We start from the raw sequence: 18,226 nt of genomic DNA, 5'->3' as shown, positions 1-18,226 counted from the left end.
ATAGTTTCTGGAAAAAGAGTTATTGTTGAAGACCAAGTATTAAAATCAGTATTACATACAATACTCAAAACCTTTTTTCTTTCTTTTTTTATTTTTATTTTTTTAAATTTTATTTTTAAACTTTACAATATTATATTGGTTTTGCCAAATATCGAAATGAATCCACCACAGGTATACATGTGTTCCCCATCCTGAACCCTCCTCCCTCCTCCCTCCCCATTCAAAACCTTTTTTCATTCTACAACCTGGTTAATCACTTTTCTCTCCTCTGCCCCAGAACAGCCCAAGCTTCAGCTATGAAGCCTTTCCCTGCCTATGAGTGACTTTGAATGAGAGTTAAGGAAAGCCTTGTGATAAAAGGAGTCATAACTATTATAATTTTTAAAATAACTCCTCCACCACTGCACTGAAAATTTTTCTTTTTAAAAGAAATTCTCATGAAGAACAGCCATCATTGAAATCAGAAAGGCTGTTTTTATCATTGTAATTATAACAGTATTAATTATGCAGTTTATTACTATATTAAATGTAGAGGGTTTCTACTTCAAGTAAACACAATAACAGGAAACGTAAATGAGCATATTAAGAACCAACTATTCGTATTTCAAAAGGATTCTTCAATTCAAAAAGGACTCACTGCAGCTTTTCTATAAAAAAAAATCCCTGTGGTTTTAAAAATAATTAAAAAATTTTAATTTACACATAATTTTCAGGAACTTTTCTATTATACAAAACGATGCACAACTCTGCATGTATATAGATCATGCCATAAAGAAAAAGCTCATAAAAATTTCCCATAAGTTATCTAATTAACTGTGACTATAAGAATGAACATAAACATTGGTTATAATGCATAGAAACCCATTAGAAAAATGTATGCTCATATTATTTACTGTTTATGATTCTATGTAAGGACTTTACATTGCTAGTTTCTAAAGTAAAAAGAATTTTAATATGCCCATTATGCCCTTTCCTAATTACTAATTTATTGCAAAACTTTTCTTTATAAGTGATAGAAACATAAACTTCAGTTTGCCTGGTAGAATCACAGAAAACTTGAATTGGTTAAGTAAAATTTGATGACCCATAGGTAATAAATACTGCACATTACCCACAGAATGTGCAGAATTGTGTCAGAATTGTGTTCTGTAGGCATTAGAGACACAGAAATCCAGGAATCCAGAGAGAATGAGGAGCTCCAAGTCCTAACCTAGGTGGAACTGTGGTTTGTGTCAGATGACTTTCAACTAACATGGATATCTTGAAAAGAGCTGTTGAGTTCTTAGAACAAGGGAATTTTGTAGTCATGGTATATTTCTTTTGAACCAAAGGCCTTCCCCAACTTAGTTCCAGAATTCCTAAGTAGCTGATGTTAGTAATTCTGTTGCTTCTTTTCCCAAATTTACCTTGGGCTTGGTAACATGGAGTTCTTTGACCATTTGAATATAATGCTTCTTCCATACACCCTGCTCATAGGGGGTTGGGGAGAAATTGATGTACCAGTTAAACCGTAAACATTTTAGCATCCAGAGCTGATCCAGTTCAGTCAAGTTCTTCCAATGCCAGCTCACCTGGAAAAACAATGTGAAAAAACTATTCAGTTTATATGTCCACTTTCTCTAGGTTTTGAGCTGTCACCCTGGTACTGAGAGAACTTCTTTTTTTTTTTTCTGGAGTGGGTTGCCGTGACCTCCTCCAGGGGGATCTTCCTGACCCAGGGATCGAACCCACTTCTCTGTGTTTCCTGCATTGCAGGCGGGTTCTTTACCGCTGAGCCACTGGGGAAGCCCATGAATGAATCAGAGCAAACATAATTTTAACTAGATAAACCAGGCCTGGAATTCACAACTAGTTTCTTTTTGGTCCTTTTCCTCCAAATCACAGCTAAGTTACCTCCTACCTGAAGTGCTTCCTAACCAGGCAGGAGGATTTTTTTAAATTTTTATTTATTTATTTTAATAGGAGGATAATTACTTTGCAACATTATGATGGTTTTGCCGTACAGTGGCATAGGTATACATGTGTCCCCTCTACCTGAACACCACTTCCACCTCCCCCCCATCCCATCCCTCCAGCTTCTCACAGAGCACTGTACCGCTTTTTCTTTTTTTTAAATGTTAATTCAGACAGAATCCAAGTCAACTAATATTTATCGAGCACCTATTAACCATCCTCGTCACAACCTGAAGGGCAGTATAATTAATATTGTCCCCTTGCAAATGGGGAAACTAAGCTTCAGATAAGACTTGGAACTTTCTAAAGATCTCTGGAAGTCTGCATATGGAAGTTATATAAAGGCTACAGAAACTCCGGTTGGTACATTGCTTATTTTTTTCATGATATTCTTCTGTTTTCCCTCCATTCTTATGATTTAACTAAATATAAATTTTATAAAGGGAACACAATGACTAATACTATATTGGTGTGTCCTAAATAGCCTTTAAGATTCAATAGAGCATTAAGTATTTATCCTGGGGACTTCCCTGGTGGTCTAGTGGCTAAGATTCTATGCTTTCAGTGCAGGGGGCCAGGGTTTGATCCCTGGTTAGGGAACTGGATCCCACGTGCTGCAACTGACACCTGGTGCAGCCAAATAAATAATTTTTTTTTAAGTATTCAGTACATTCCATTTTCATAGCATTATGGTCAATCCTATACATCCAGCAAACAGTGGAGGTGACCCTATTATGTGTAGTCGTGTTTAAAATAATTTATTCCAGGTTTTAAATAAGTCTTAGTAGAAACTAGAGTCAAGTCCATATATAAAGTTGAGACTAGGCATTCCATGTCTCTTATCAGGAATTGCAGAGATGATAGCTAATCTTCACATTCATTTCATCCTTGGAAACTGGCCTCTTTTTCAAGGTTAACTCAATAATAAATAATGTTTCAGGGCCCCCAAAAGGAGCAGAACACTCTGTAATGGAACTTGCTACCCATCCATCTGTTTATCTGTCTCTCTTCCTCCCTCCTTCCATCCATTGTGTATGGAGTTCTGATTATATCCAGGATTATTTTATGGGCTGAAGATAAGACATGTAGGGGAGAGGGAAGCAGAAGCGGGCACAATCAGGAGAAATAGTAGGTTCAGGATCTAGATGGAGGAAAAGGCTTAGAGGATCTGATACAACACTGCAGGCAGAAACGGAGATCACAACCACTTTATGCAACCCAGAATGAAACTACACTGCCCTTAATCCTCATATGGGTAGTTAATTCAATCAAGATGTGGAGTTTGGGAGGGAGGGGATGGGGAGAAAGTTTTTCTTAATTCTCACCCTTTTTCTCTTTTGACTTAGATCTGGTTTAGACCTGGGTAGTTAAGTTGGGGTTTCCCCTCTGCACTGGAGGTAGATAAGTTTTTGCTTTGTTTTTGATTTTTGCTGCTTTTTTTTTGTTTAAAACTAAACAGGAATGAGGAAAATTGAGGGTAGGTAAGAGCTTTCAAAATTGTAAGACAACCCCCACCACATTTTTAAACAGCTCAAAGCTCATCTTGGTGCAATGACTTTATTGTTTACTTTGAATCTAGCTAAAGAACAATTGCCTCACAGTCAGTTCTGGAATAAAATACGACGCTGAAATCTACCACGATTGACATATGGTACACATAGATGATAAGACTAGCTATTTCGTATCACATCTCCCTGGAATGATAACATTCTCATTGTGAAAAACACGGAAAATTCTGAGAAACTTGAAGAAAAACAATACCAAGAACCCTGTCAATCAGAGATGACCAAACATTATTAACAAGCTGGTAGAGTTATTTTCCTTTCTGTTTTTCAGGTATATATGAAAGCAAAATTGGGAAACTGCATGCAATTTAAAATCATGCTTTCTTCATTTTACACATAATAAGCATCTCTGTTCTTCCAAAACATGTTTTCTAATGACTGCCTAATAATTCATTATATGGCTGAATGATACTCTATTACCGGGCATTTAAAACACTATGCTTTTATTTTTTAAACAAATTGTTTCATTTTTAGAATAAGTAATATGTGTACATCAATACTAAATACAAAGATACCAAGGGGCACATGGTAAAAAAAAAAAAGTAAAAAAAAAAAACCTCTCTCATCCTTGTCATCTAGCCACTCATTTCCCTCCTGAATGCAACCATTGTGACTGGCTTCTTGTGTGCCATTCCAGAAGGTTAACAAATATGGGTACATTCTTTTCTTCTTTCCAAAATGGTAGGACAATTCTGCACCTTTGTTTTTTTATTGATGATATATTGCGGAGATGGTTGCAACCAGTCTGCTATTAGCAGACATTTCCATTGTTTCCAACCTTTTGCTACTACAAACAATGATGCAGTATTCTTATACAGACATAAATTTTGCATGTGTTGAAGTATAGGCATCTGACAAATTCCAAGAAGTGGAACTAGTGGCCAAAGGTAATCTTATTTTTTTTAATTAAAAATTTTTTTTAAAGTTTTTAGCCATGTCTCATGGCATGCTGGAGAAGGCAATGGCAACCCACTCCAGTACTCTTGCCTGGAAAATCCCATGGACGGAGGAGCCTGGAAGGCTGCAGTCCACGGGGTCGCTGGGAGTCGGACACGACTGAGTGACTTCACTTTCACTTTTCACTTTCATGCATTGGAGAAAGAAATGGCAACCCACTCCAGTATTCTTGCCTAGAGAATCCCAGGGACGGGGGAGCCTGGTGGGCTGCCGTCTATGGGGTCGCACAGAGTCGGACACGACTGAAGTGACTTAGCAGCAGCAGCAGCAGCAGCATGGTATGCAGGATCTCAGTTCCCCAACTAGGGATCAAATTCACATCCTTGGTAGTGAAAGCACAGAGTTCTAACCAGTGGGTTGCCAGGGAATGTCCAGGAATCTTTATTTAAAAATTGAACACTACCAAATTGCTCTCCTTGGTGTTTGCATCAATTTATCTGCCAACAACATATGAAGGTGCTTGTTTCCCCACACCCCCAACAATATAAAATATGATCACTAAAAAAGAAACTAAAAGAAGAAACAAAGAAACTCAATCCATCTGAGTCACAAAAGATGTCATGAAAACGAAGCTAAGCGTTTTACCTATTTTAGAAAGATCTGCTTTTCTCTCTGTGAACTATTTGTCCACTTCCTTTGCTCATTTTTCTGCCAGGCTTTGATTTCTTTTTCTTCTTAATGTAGATTTATAGTTGTTCTTTAAAAAATAAGAAAATTACCCCTTTGCTGGCAATATGTTTTTTCCCCTGTTTATCTTAATTTTTTTGGGGGGGGCACACTGCAGCAGCTTGTGGGTTCTTAGTTTTCCCAAACAGGGGTTGAACCTGAGCCCTCATCAGTGAAAGCACTGAGTCCTAACCACTACCAGGAATTCCCTCCTGTTTACTGTTTCTATTTATTGACAGTTTTCTTCTCTATGGGGAAAATTTTAATTTTTATAATCACAACTTAAAATCTTGCTTTATTTATAAAAGCATATATAATATATATACAAAATATATAAAATAAATAAAACAAGATTTTAAGTTATACATTTTCTTTTGAGGCTCTGAATATTATAGATCACTCACAAAGCCTTCCTTCCTTGCTGCTGCTGCTGCTGCTAAGTCGCTTCAGTCGTGTCTGACTCTGTGCGACCCCATAGATGGCAGCCCACCAGGCTCCCCTGTCCCTGGGATTCTCCAGGCAAGTGGGTTGCCATTTCCTTCTCCAATGCATGAAAGTGAAAAGTGAAAGTGAAGTCGCTCAGTCGTGTCCAACTCTTCACGACCCCATGAACTGCAACCTACCAGGCTCCTTCTTCCATGGGATTTTCCAGGCAAGAGTACTGGAGTGCGGTGCCATTGCCTTCTCCGTGTATTTATCACATTAGCATCTTATTTCACGCTTTTCTATTTGTGAATGGCCTGCACTCTACACTTCAAGGTTTTACTATGGTCCTCTGCTGTGCAATATAAAACTATTCTGCTGATGGACCATTATATACATGTGTATACATTTCCCCAACTGGCTAATACTGTTTTATGGACACTTACTGATGGCTTACTTTTTCTCCCCTTTGAGCACTAAATGCACAACCAGACACAAAGCGATGGGGCCAATTCAAACTGCACAAACTAAACGTAGTGAGCGTCTTGTCAGTGCTCGGTTTTGTACACATGCTTTCTTTTTTTCCCTCAAGGTTCAGTGTTTTCTAGGCTGTCTTTACAAAACAGCCAACACTGCTTCTTCATCTGTACCTGTGCACAACGACAAAGGCTTCGAGGGTCCAGGAAAGAAAAGATATGTAAAGATAACACCCTTGGCAGCGTGGTAGTAAAATCCAGAGCTTCTGCTGGAATTTTCTCCTGAAGCTTTCGACAGCAGAACTTTTGCTGTGACAGGGAGCAGCGTTCTAACAGGCTTGTCAGGATTCTTCTCCTCTGAGTGTCTGTCCATTTGTCAAACTGGAAAAAAAAAAAAAAAGCAGAACAACAACAAAAAAAAAGCTCCAGGTTTAGTCTGACACCAGAGAGAGAGAAAGAACTGCATAGAAAGTTTAGTAACTTATTCCTAATGAACTGCATGCATTTCTTTCCCCAACGAGTACACCCCACGTTTTGCCACCTACCTGTTCTTTCTCACATTTGTGTGTGTGAGCCCAAGCAAGGCCGGTGTGGACACAGATGTGCACCTGACCTCAAAACTTGGAATTACAGAAAAATTTGGGAGCTGGTCATAGTCATAAACTGAGAATATATATAGACTTGTAAAATATAGATCTTCTTTAACTTCTGATGGGGCTATATCCCAATTAATCCATCACAAATTGAATATATCATAAATTAAAAACACATGTAATACACTTAATCTACCAAACATCCTAGCTTAGCCCAGTCTACCTTAATGTGCTCAGAACACTTACATGAACCCTGATGCTTGTTGCTGTTGTTTAGTCACCCAGTCACGTCCAATTCTTTTGCGACCCTATGAACTGTTGACCACCAGGCTCCTCTGTCCATGGGATTCTCCAGGCAAGAATACTGGAGTGGGTTGCCATGCCCTCCTCCATGGGATCTTCCTGACCCAAGGATCAAACCTGAGTCTCCTGCATTGACAGGGGTATTCTTTATCACTGAGACACCAGGAAAACCCTCACATGAACCTACAGTTGGGCAAAATCATCTACGACAAAGCCTATTTTAGAGTAAAGTGTTGACTAGTTCATGTAATTTATTGACTACTACACCTGGAGAAGGGAATGGCAACCCACTCCAGTATTCTTGCCTGGAGATTTCCATGGACAGGGGAGCCTGGTGGGCTACAGTCCATGGGGCTGCACAGAATTGGACACGACTGACGCAACTTAGCATGTACACAAGCACACTGAATGTGAAACCAGAATGGCTGTCTGGGTACTGATGGTTTTAAGTGTATTTGGCCTGTACTCTTGTGACCGAGTGGCTGACTGGGAGCTGTGGCTCACTGGCTGCCCAGCACCATAAATGAGTTTCCTACTGCACATGGCTAGCCACCCCTCCTAAAAAAACCCAAATACAAAATTTTAAATATGGTGTCTACTGAACGTCTATCACTTTTGCATCACTGTAAAGCCAAAAAGTTGCTAAGCCAAAGCATCTTAAGCCAGTACAACCTTAAGAGAAGACACCTGGGCAGTCAGTCTCCCCCCACAGTTTCTATATCAGCTCATTAGTGATTAAAACTCCAGGACCAGAAACAAACCTTTGCGTTCACAATTAGAGACAAGGCAATACGAGCAAATATCTCTGAGAAGGGGGAGTATATAGGGTTAAAGTCCTGTGTGTGTGTGTGTGTGTGTGTTTCTCAGTCACTCACTCTTGTCTGAGTCTTTGCTGAGCCCGCTACGGTCCTCTGTCCATGGAATTTTCCAGGCAAGAATACTGGGATGGGGTGCCATTTCCTATTCCAAGGGATCTTCCCAATCCAGGGATCTAACCTGCGTCTTCTGGGTCTCCTGCATTTGCAGGCGGACTCTTTACCACTAGCACCACCTGGGAAGCCCCAGTTAAAGTCCTACTAATATGAAAATGATTGATATGATTGGAGAGGAAAAGTCGATAGCAGGACCTGGAAAAAAAAGAGTGCCAGAGACAGGAAGTACATGCCAAAGCAATCTGGGGCATCCCAAACAAATGCTTGGGTTACTTCACAATTTTCCCCAATGATGACCCCAAGCCAGTCCCAAGATCAGTGACTGATCAAAGATGAGAACGTGAGAGCTGGCCAAAATCAAAAGAAAGGTTCTTATGTGAACAGCTAGCAGCTGAAGGAGCTGTTATCAGAGTCTAAATCTCTGTTTTTCTTCTTTAGTCCACTAGAGAAGAGAAAACAGGGAAGTCTGGGGCTACTTGTATTTTATACGTTATTGCATTTCACTGATAGATATTTGCTAGTTATTATAAAGTAATCAGAATTTTATAATACTTTAGTTGTAATCATAAAATACATTGACCACCTAAAAAGGCATATAAAGTAAAAATGTATTTTTGACACACCTTATGACAAGTCAGCTTCTTTATAATCATAGGATCTATTTTTTTTAATTAGTTGGAGTACCTCTTGATCAAAACCATTCACTGTGGGACTTCCTTGGTAGTCCAGTGGTTAAGAATCCACCAGTGCAGGGGACATGGGTTCCATCCCTGGTCTGGGATGATTCCACATGCTGCAAGGCAACCAAGCCTGAGAGTCACAACTGCTGAGCCCACACGCCACGGCGACTGAAGCCCAAGCACCCTAGAGCCTGTGCTCTGCAACCAGAGAAGCCACTGCAGTAGGAAGACTGCATCCTGCAAGTAGGGAGGAGTGGTCCCATGCTCACGGCAACTAGACAAAGCCCGCACACAGCAACGAAGACCCAGCTCAGCCATAAACAAATAAATAAAAACAACCTGCCTTCCAACGCAAGGGACTAGGGTTGATACCTGCTCAGGGAACTAAGAGCCCACATGCCACAACTAGAGAAAGCCTGTGTGCTGCAACAAAGACCCAGAGCAGCCAAACCAAAGATTTTTAAATAAAACAAAAACTATTCACTGTTACCAGATCTATTCAGTGCTCATGAATCTCACTTTGGACACTATCATTCAAGAGGGAGGGGGGACTCTAAAATGAATTAAAAAAAATCAGAAACCTTAACTTACAAATAAATGAATAAAATGTATTCATGTATGAATGTTCCCAGATTTCCTCTCGGCCTGTTTCTGCACAGTCCAACTAACATATTTCCAACTAACATAAAATGAGACGTCTTTCCTTTGGGGATGGGTTATTAGAGTGATAGAGAAGCCAGACCAGAGTGGTAAGGGCCAGGGGAAGGACCAGCCCACGATGCTGCGGTGATCTCTAAAACAAGGAGCCAGTGGGGGCATATGGAGACAGGAGGGCTGCAGGGTTTTGGCTTGAAGGCAGTTTGTGGCGGTTTAGACTGTCACTGCCTTTCCGGCAGTTATACAGCGTGAGAGAACTGGGGAATGAAGAAAGGGGATCTGGTAAGTATTGTTATGAGCTCTGAATTGGATCCCCTGTGACTTTTCTTTGAGAGACAACATGAAAATTGGTATTCATCTTTAAAATTACTTTGGGTGGTGCTACGTGCTACTCTGTAGAAACTGAGCTACATGGGGACCCAGGATGATTAAGGTTACGAAAAAAATTTTATGGGATATAATTAGCACTACAGTAAATCAGAAATAACCCCAAATGCCTCACAATAGTGGATCAGCTCAGCAACATGATAAGAGAAAATATGGCATTAAGCATGCATGGGGGCTTTGGGAATGAGGCCATTCAGAGTCTCACTAAGAACCTCTTAATTTCTTCATTTATACATTGAGAATAATTATATCTAAATTTAGAGTTACTGGGAAGATTAAATAAATGAAAATATGTATAAAATTCCTAATATTATAAACAGTGGTACCCAACCTTTTTGGCACCAGGGACCAGTTTCATAGAAGAGAATTTTTCCACAGACTGGGGGAACAGGCAGAGAGGGATGGCTTCAGGGTGATTCAAGAGCATTACATTTTGTTGTAGTTCAGTCGCTCAGTCACGTCCAACTCTTTGCAACTCCATGGGCTGCAGCATGCCAGACTTCCCAGTCCTTCGCCATCTCCTGGAGCTGGCTCAAACTCATGTCCTGAGTCAGTGATGTTTTCCTATCATCTGGTCCTCTGTTGTCCCCTTCTCCTCCTGCCTTCAATCTTTCCCAGCAACTAAGTCAGTTCTTCGCATCAGGTGGCCAAAGTATTGGAGTTTCAGCTTCAGCATCAGTTCTTCCAATGAATATTCAGGATTGACTTCCTTTAGGATTGACTGGTTTGATTTCCTTGCAGTCCAAGGGACTCTCAAGAGTCTTCTCCAACACCACAGTTCAAAAGCATCAATACTTCATCACTCAGCCTTCTTTATGGTTCAACTCTCACATCCATACATGACTACTGGAAAAACCATAGCATTACATTTATTGTGCACTTTATTTCTAATGCAATGCCACTGCTGATCTGATGGGAGGTACCAACGGGTCTGTGGCCCAGAGGTTGGGGACCCCTGTTATAAAATATCATAGTGATGTTAAAAATACTAAGCATGAGGGGTAAATCATTAATATGCAAATAATTAAATTGCAAAGCATAAAGTTACCATGTTTGTACATTAACAAGGACAGGAAGCACATTTGGGAGGACTGAGTTCAGCTCAATTATTTTCATGGGTGCCCACAAGAAGAGAACAGGCTCAGATTGAAGAACAGTGATTTAGAATGAATATAAAAGAACATTAGGATTATAAAGTGCTGAAGAAATCTATAAAAGAAAACATTCAAACCTTTCCCTCTAGAGATTAAAAAGATAATTACATTGGTTTCTCATTAATTTCCCTGATTATAACAGTCAAAGATAATTTATATTTGGCTTTGATAGGTGTTCTTTGCCTCGGGGGTTTCTCCTTTCTAATTGTGTTTATTTAGGCTAATAGAAAATGAATTTGCATTCCTTGAACTTCTACCAGTTGAAGGTGGGTAGATGACTGAGAAGAATGCTTAACGGCTGGGGAAAATCCCCTTGGAATTTAAAAGGTGCTGGGAATAATCCAAAAAGTAGATAATCCATGGAAGAATTAACTGTACATGAATTTGGTAATCGCCCAGTATCTTTCTCTTTTTTAAAAAAATTTCTAAATTGAAGCATTGTTAATTTACAATGTTTCAGGTATATAGCATAGTGATTCAGATATATATATGCACACACACACACATATATTGTTTTAGATTCTTTTCCACTGTAGGATATTATAAGATATTGGATATAGTTCGTTGTGCTATACAGTAGGTTCCTGGTTTTGTTTTTTTTTAATCTGTTTTATCTATAGTAGTATATATATCTATTATATATAAAATAGATTAAAAAAAAAATCCCATGGACGGAAGAGCCTGGTAGCTGCAGTCTATGGGGTCGCTCAGAGTCGGACACGACTGAGCAACTTCACTTTCACTTTTCACTTTCATGCATTGGAGAAGGAAATGGCAATGCACTCCAGTATTCTTGCCTGGAGAATCCCAGGGACGGGGGAGCCTGGTGGGCTGCCGTCTCAGGGGTCGCACAGAGTCGGACGTGACTGAAGCGATTTAGCAGCAGCAGCAGGTACTGAGTTGGAGAAGGCAATGGCACCCGACTCCAGGACTCTTACCTGGAAAATCCCATGGATGGAGCGGCCTGGAAGGCTGCAGTCCACGGGTTCGCTCAGAGTCGGACACGACTGAGCAACTTCACTTTCACGCATTGGAGAAGGAAATGGCAACCCACTCCAGTGTTCTTGCCTGGAGAATCCCAGGGACGGGGGAGCCTGGTAGGCTGCCGTCTGTGGGGTTGCACAGAGTCGGACATGACTAAAGTGACTTAGCATAGCATATATATCTATCCCACATCTCTTGCTTCAGCTCTTCAAGAAAAAAGAGCCAAAACATCATAGCCAGGGATCTAACGTGTGAGACAAGGGAGCAGCTAGGACCATTTTCTTATCCTGGTACCATGTATGATACCTCATTTTATAGTTAGTTCCTTTTTAATATTAATATCATATATAATTAATATATGACATTATGCTGTATTATTTTATGCTATACTATCTTATGTGGCCATCACTGGTGACTCAGTGGAAAAGAATACGCCTGCCAAGCAGGAGAAAGGGGGTCAATCCCTGGGTCAGGAAGATCCCTTGAAGAAGGAAATGGCACGGGCTCCAGTATCCTTGCCTGGGAAATGACATGGACAGAGGAGCCTGGTGGCCTTACAGTCCACAGGGTCTTAGTGACTAGACAGCAACAATACTATCTTATATCATATCATAATTATATTTTATAGTTACTTTTAATGCCGTTGTATAGGGATTTCTTGACAATAGGATTGTGAAAATCCCATTTTCAGAGTAGTTGTTACAAGGATTCTTGCTGCACTTTCAAGATGTGAGGACCATTGCTAGGGCATTAGTACCACTCATCTCACACCAAGGGAAGGAAAGTTCTCAGGCAGTGAGGTCAAGATGAAGGAAGAGGTTGTTATTTTTTGCTTTTTGGTTATAATATCTTGGGCTTCCCTGGTGGCTCAGCTGGTAAAGAATCTGTCTGCAATGCGGGAGACCTGGGTTTGATCCCTGGGTTGAGAAGATCCCCTGGAGAAGGAAATGGCAACCCACTCCAATATTCTTGCTTGGAAAATCCCATGGACAGAGGAACTTGGCGGGCTACAGTTCATGGAGTCACAAAAGAGTCAGACACGACTGAGGATGCACACATGGCTAAAAATAAAATACTTTTTGGACTGTCTGTCATTGAATAGGTTTCACATTACATCTTGCCCCTTACTATCCAGATTGTTTTTAAAAGTGACTTTACTTCTAATATGAGATTGAGCTTTAAAGCCAATACTTGAGTCCTACAGTGAAAATCCCAAGTAATGCTAAGTTTAAAAATCAGTATCCTCGGGCTTCCCTGGTGGCTCAGTGGTAAAGAATCTGCCTGCCAACGCAGGTGACATGGGTTTGATCCCTGATCCGGGAAGATCCTACATGCAGCGGAGCAACTAAGCCCGTATGCCACAACTACTGAGCCCGTGTTGATCCCACACGCCACAACTTAAACGAGAAGGCTCTAGAGCCCATGCTCTGCAACAAGAGAAGCCATGGCAATGAGAAGCTTGCACACCACAACTGGAGAAAAGTCTCTGCAGCGAGGAAGACCCAGCATAGCCATAAATAAAGGAAAAATTTTAAAAACCTGAATCTTTACTTCTCTCCTTTCTTCTTTATTGAAAATGCATTCCTTATGCTATCCACCTGTTATGTTGTTCATAAAACACACAGACAAAAAAAGCCTAAAACCTAAAATGGAGAGAGAAAACTGAATAAAAATAAACTGGAAATATCCCCTTCAAACTTAATTCATGTGGCTTTCATGGAGGTATAAAGATTACCATATGATGTAGTGAATTTATGGAATAAGTTTGTTGTTGGGCAAAAGAGAAAAACCAGTGAGTATCATTTATTCATTTAGAAAGTATTTATTAAGTGCCTGATAGCATCAAGCAATATACAACAAGGAGCACGGTAAAACCATGCCTGACCCTGCAGTTTGACTGATTGGAGTAGAGAGATAATTAATGATCTTTGCAAATATCAGTGACCTTTGCAAATATATGCTTCTATTAGTTATGGTAAAAGAAAAGACTCAACAAGATCTTTTAAAAAGTTTGAAGACCTTGAATTTTATCCAGGGTGATATTAAAAATGTTTAACAGCTGGCAATGCTGCTGCTGCTGCTGCTAAGTCGCTTCAGTCGTGTCTGACTCTGTGCGACCCCATAGACGGCAGGCAGCCCACCAGGCTCCCCCGTCCCTGGGGTTCTCCAGGCAAGAACACTGGAGTGGGTTGCCATTTCCTTCTCCAATGCATGAAAGTGAAAAGTGAAAGTGAAGTCGCTCAGTCGTGTCTGACTCTTCGCAACCCCATGAACTGCAGCCTACCAGGCTCCTCCATCTATGGGATTTTGCAGGCAAGAGTACTGGAGTGGGGTGTCATTGCCTTCTCCAGGCAATGCTACCAACCAATCAAAATAGACAGAGGCAGGTCAGCCATACCAATGAATTCTGCCTGAACATTGGCCCTAGTTATATTAATTTAGGAATTTCCACTCATAGTAAGTAGAATGAAAATGCAAATATAGTCATTTTAAAGATATCTCTTTTTATTTTATCTATTTGCTTTTTTTAATAAGTCTTTTTTTTAAGTTGTTGGTAACAAAGTTAGTTTAAAAACACAAACACAATATGAGAAAAACTTAGATTTTAAATTTTGGGTATTTTTCATTTTGCCATTTTTAGTGAATTTATTTTATAAAATTTTATTATTATTTTGAATAGGTATTACCTTCACAAGATTAAAAATTCAAAAGACACAAAAGGCTCTCCAGGTAAGAATCTCTTCCACCCTTTAGACAGTTTTCCTGTCTGAAGGAAATCAATATTGCCCCTTTTCTTGTAAAAGTAAAGTGAAGTCGACCAGTCTTGTCCAACTCTTTTTGACCCCACGGACTGTAACCTGACAGGCTCCTCTGTCCATGGGGTTTTCCAGGCAAGAATACTGGAATGGGTTGCCATTTCCTTCTCCAGGGGATATGTAAAGTCTTCCAGAAACACTGAGTACATGACTTTTTTTTTCTTTAGGTTAGTAAATCTCCTTAGACTGGAGCTTGTAGACCAGCACAGAGAAGAAGTGGTGACTAAATCAGACAAATAAGAACAGTAAGATACAATGCTTTTTATCTTCGTCTTAGTGGGATGGATTAAATGTTTATGTCACCCCTAATTCCTAAATTGAAACCCTAACCCTATGGTAATGACCCAGGGAGGTGCGTGGGGCCTTTGAGAGGATTAGGTCATGAGGGAGCACATTCATATATGGGATTGGGAGCACGCATGCTCAGTTGCTCAGTTGTGTCCGGCTCTTTGCGACCCTGTGGACTGTAGCCCGCCAGGCTCCTCTGTCGATGGGATTTCCCAGGCAAGAATACTGGAGTGGGTTGCCACTTCCTACTCCAGGGGCTCTTCCTGACCCAGAGAGCGAACCAGAGTTTCCTGATTGGCAGGCGGATTCTTTACCACTGAGCCACCAGGGAAGCCCTCATGAATGGGTTTAGTGTCCTTTATTAAAGAGACTACAGAGTGACCTTTAGACTTTTTGTCACGTGAAGACACATGGAGAGTCTCTCAGCCAGAAAGTAGGTTCCCACCAGACACCGAGTCTGCCAGCATCTTGATCTTGGACTTTCCAACCTCTAGAACTATGAGAAATAAGTTTTCTGCTGTTTATAAGCCCCCACCCCACCAGTGTTTTGTTATAGCACCCGGAATGGACTAAGACATTCGGGAAAATGAATCTCAGTAACTCACAGGGTAGGATATTCTGTGTACTACTATATTCTGGGGCAAAGATGCTCCCTTCAAAGGAAAGAAGGCTTTGACTGTATGCTTTAAAGATGGACTATTTCAAGTTAGCAGCAGCAGCACAGTTAAAGAAATCCAAGTATAATTTTTTTAAAGGGATCCTGATTTGTTTTTTTTTAATTAAGGTACAATTCATACGCCACACCACCCAGCATTTTAGTATATTCACAAGGCTGTAAAGCCATCACTACTGTCTAATTTCAGAACATTTTCATTACCCCCCAAATAAATTCCATACCCATTACAGTCAGTCACTCCTCCCCTGCTCCCTGGCCCCTAGAAACCACTCATCTATTTTCTGTCTCTATGGATTTGTCTATTTTGAATATTTCATATAAATGAAATCATATATTAGGTGGCTTCGGTGTCTGGTTTCTTTCACTCACACACTACGTTCAAAGTTTATCTATGTTGTAGCATAGTACTTCATTCTTTTTTCTTGCCCTTGCCTTTTAAAATTTATGGCAAAATTTATATATTACAAAATTGACCATCTTAACCATTTTTAAGTGTACAGTTCAGTGACATGAAACACACTCGCACTGTTGTGCAACATCCCCACCATCCGTCTGAAGAACTGTTTTTAAAACTCAAGCGGAAACTCTGTACCCATTAAATAACATCCTGATTCCTTCGTAACCTTTATTTTACTTTCTTTCTCTGTGAATTTGCCTATTCTAAGAACTTCATAAAAGTGGAATCAAACAATATTGGTCCTTTTGTATCTGGTTCATTTCACGTAGCACAGTGTCTTCAAAGTTCATTCCTGTGAGTAGCTTGAAACAGAACTGCCTTTCATTTTAAGGCTGAATACTATTCCATTGTTTGGCTAGACCCTGTTTTGTTTATCTATTTCTCACCAAATGGACGTTTGGGTGTTTACATTTTTGACAATTATGAATAATGCCACTGTGAACATTAGTGTACATGTTTTTGTATGACCATGTTTCTAGTTCTCTTGGGTGGAAGAGACTCTCAATGAGACTGTAGAGGAATTTGATGAGTAATACACATTGGCTAGAGATGGATAGAGTAAGTCCCCTCATACAAACATTTGAGTTTTGAACTTTCAAAGATGCAAATGTGTGTTCGCATGTCCAATCACATTAGTTCATGTGTCTGGTGTTCTCGGTCATGTGTGTCCATCCTCTACAGGTGGCTGTGCTTTTGTGTACTTTACAGTACTGTGTAGAGTACAGTAGAACAGTTTTTTAATTTCAAGCCCAGGATGTCTAGAAGCAAGCTTACAAACAGCGGGATGTAGTCAATTGTGTTAGTTGGGTACCAAGGCTAACTTTGATTAGAGAAGGTGATGGCACCCCACTCCAGTCCTCTTGCCTGGAAAATCCCATGGATGGAGGAGCCTGGTAGGCTGCAGTCCATGGGGTCGCGAAGAGTCAGACATGACTGAGCAACTTCACTTTCACTTTTCACTTTCATGCATTGGAGAAGGAAAAGGCAACCCACTCCAGTGTTCTTGCCTGGAGAACCCCAGGGACGGGGGAGCCTGGTGGGCTGCCATCTATGGGGTTGCACAGAGTTGGACACGACTGAAGCGACTTAGCAGTAGCAGCAAGGCTAACTTTGTTGGATTTATGATCAAACTGGACCTATGAATTCACTTTTGGGACAGAACTCATTCATACATAGTGGACTTACTGTACTTTGATCATGGACAATGGTCCTTGAGACTGTGTTTCCTTTGAGGAAGTGTGAAAGTAACTTAGATATGGATATATAGATATACAGATTTATACACACTCCTTTGTTAATGTTCTTTTTCATTATGGCTTATTCCAAGATACTAGATATAGTTCCCTGTGCTATACAGGAGGACCTTGTTGCTTAGCCATTCTAAATGTAATAGCTTGCATCTACCAACCCCAAACTCCCGGTCCGTCCTGCTCCCTCCTGTCCTCCCGCTTGGCAACCACAAGTCTGATCTCTACGTCTGTGAGTCTGTTTCTGTTTTGAGGGTAGGTTCAGTTTAGATTCCACATATAAGTGATATTCATATGGTGTTTGTCTTTCTCTTTTTGACTTAGAATCAAGTATACTTTAAATAGTTACCCATTTTCCAAGCAGAGCTCTTCTTTCTTCAAATACCTACAATTAAAAAAAAAAAAGATGGAATGATTTCATATTTCACGGTTCAAAATACCCATTAAAAAGACATCATTAGGACTTCCCTGGTGGTCCAGTGGTTAAGAATCTGTCTGCCTATGCAGGGGACACGGGTTCAATCCCTGGTTCCAAAAGATTCCACATGCCTCGGTGCAACTGAGCACACGTGCTACAAGAACTGAAGCCTGCATGCCCTAGAGCCCCTGCTCCCCAACAAGAGAAGCCACCATAATGAGAAGCCTGCTCACTGCAGCCAGAGAGTGGCCCCTGCTTGCCCAAACTAAAGAAAGCCCGTGCACAGCAATGAAAACCCAGCACAGTCAAAAATAAAATAAATAAATTTTAAAAAGACATCATTAAAGGATCAATCACTAAATATTGCCAGTCTTTTCCATTTTATCAACTGAGTATAAAGAGATAGATTTTGTACCTGAAAGGGTAACTATAATTACAACTTGGGCAAACTTTCTTTTTTCTCAGTTTCTCCATGTGAATCAATTCATTGTAGAGAATAAATTATTTTTTAAAGGCAAGAAATATGGAGAAGGAAATGGTAGCCCACTCCAGTATTCTTGCCTGGAGAATCCCATGGACGGAGAAGCCTAGTAG

General features: G+C 40.3%; 1 protein-coding gene across 1 annotated transcript in view; it reads right to left on the bottom strand.

Annotated features, from left to right (window-relative positions):
* Positions 1–281: 281 nt before the first annotated feature.
* LOC102273056 (F-box only protein 16) overlaps positions 282–18,226 on the bottom strand; it is a 32,684-nt gene continuing 14,739 nt past the window's right edge. Inside the window, exons 3-5 of the mRNA XM_070366968.1 lie at positions 17,564–17,599; positions 6,215–6,421; positions 282–1,571 (exon numbers count right to left, since the gene is read on the bottom strand). Of these exons, the coding sequence (XP_070223069.1) occupies positions 1,359–1,571; positions 6,215–6,421; positions 17,564–17,599 (456 nt within the window). The 3' untranslated portion in view covers positions 282–1,358. The remainder of the gene's footprint in view (positions 1,572–6,214; positions 6,422–17,563; positions 17,600–18,226) is intronic.

Source organism: Bos mutus, unplaced genomic scaffold, assembly GCF_027580195.1.
Source record: "Bos mutus isolate GX-2022 unplaced genomic scaffold, NWIPB_WYAK_1.1 CTG351, whole genome shotgun sequence".
Classification (NCBI taxonomy): domain Eukaryota; kingdom Metazoa; phylum Chordata; class Mammalia; order Artiodactyla; family Bovidae; genus Bos; species Bos mutus.
Note: the sequence above shows the minus strand (reverse complement) of the source record. Positions and strands in the feature narration are given on the sequence as shown.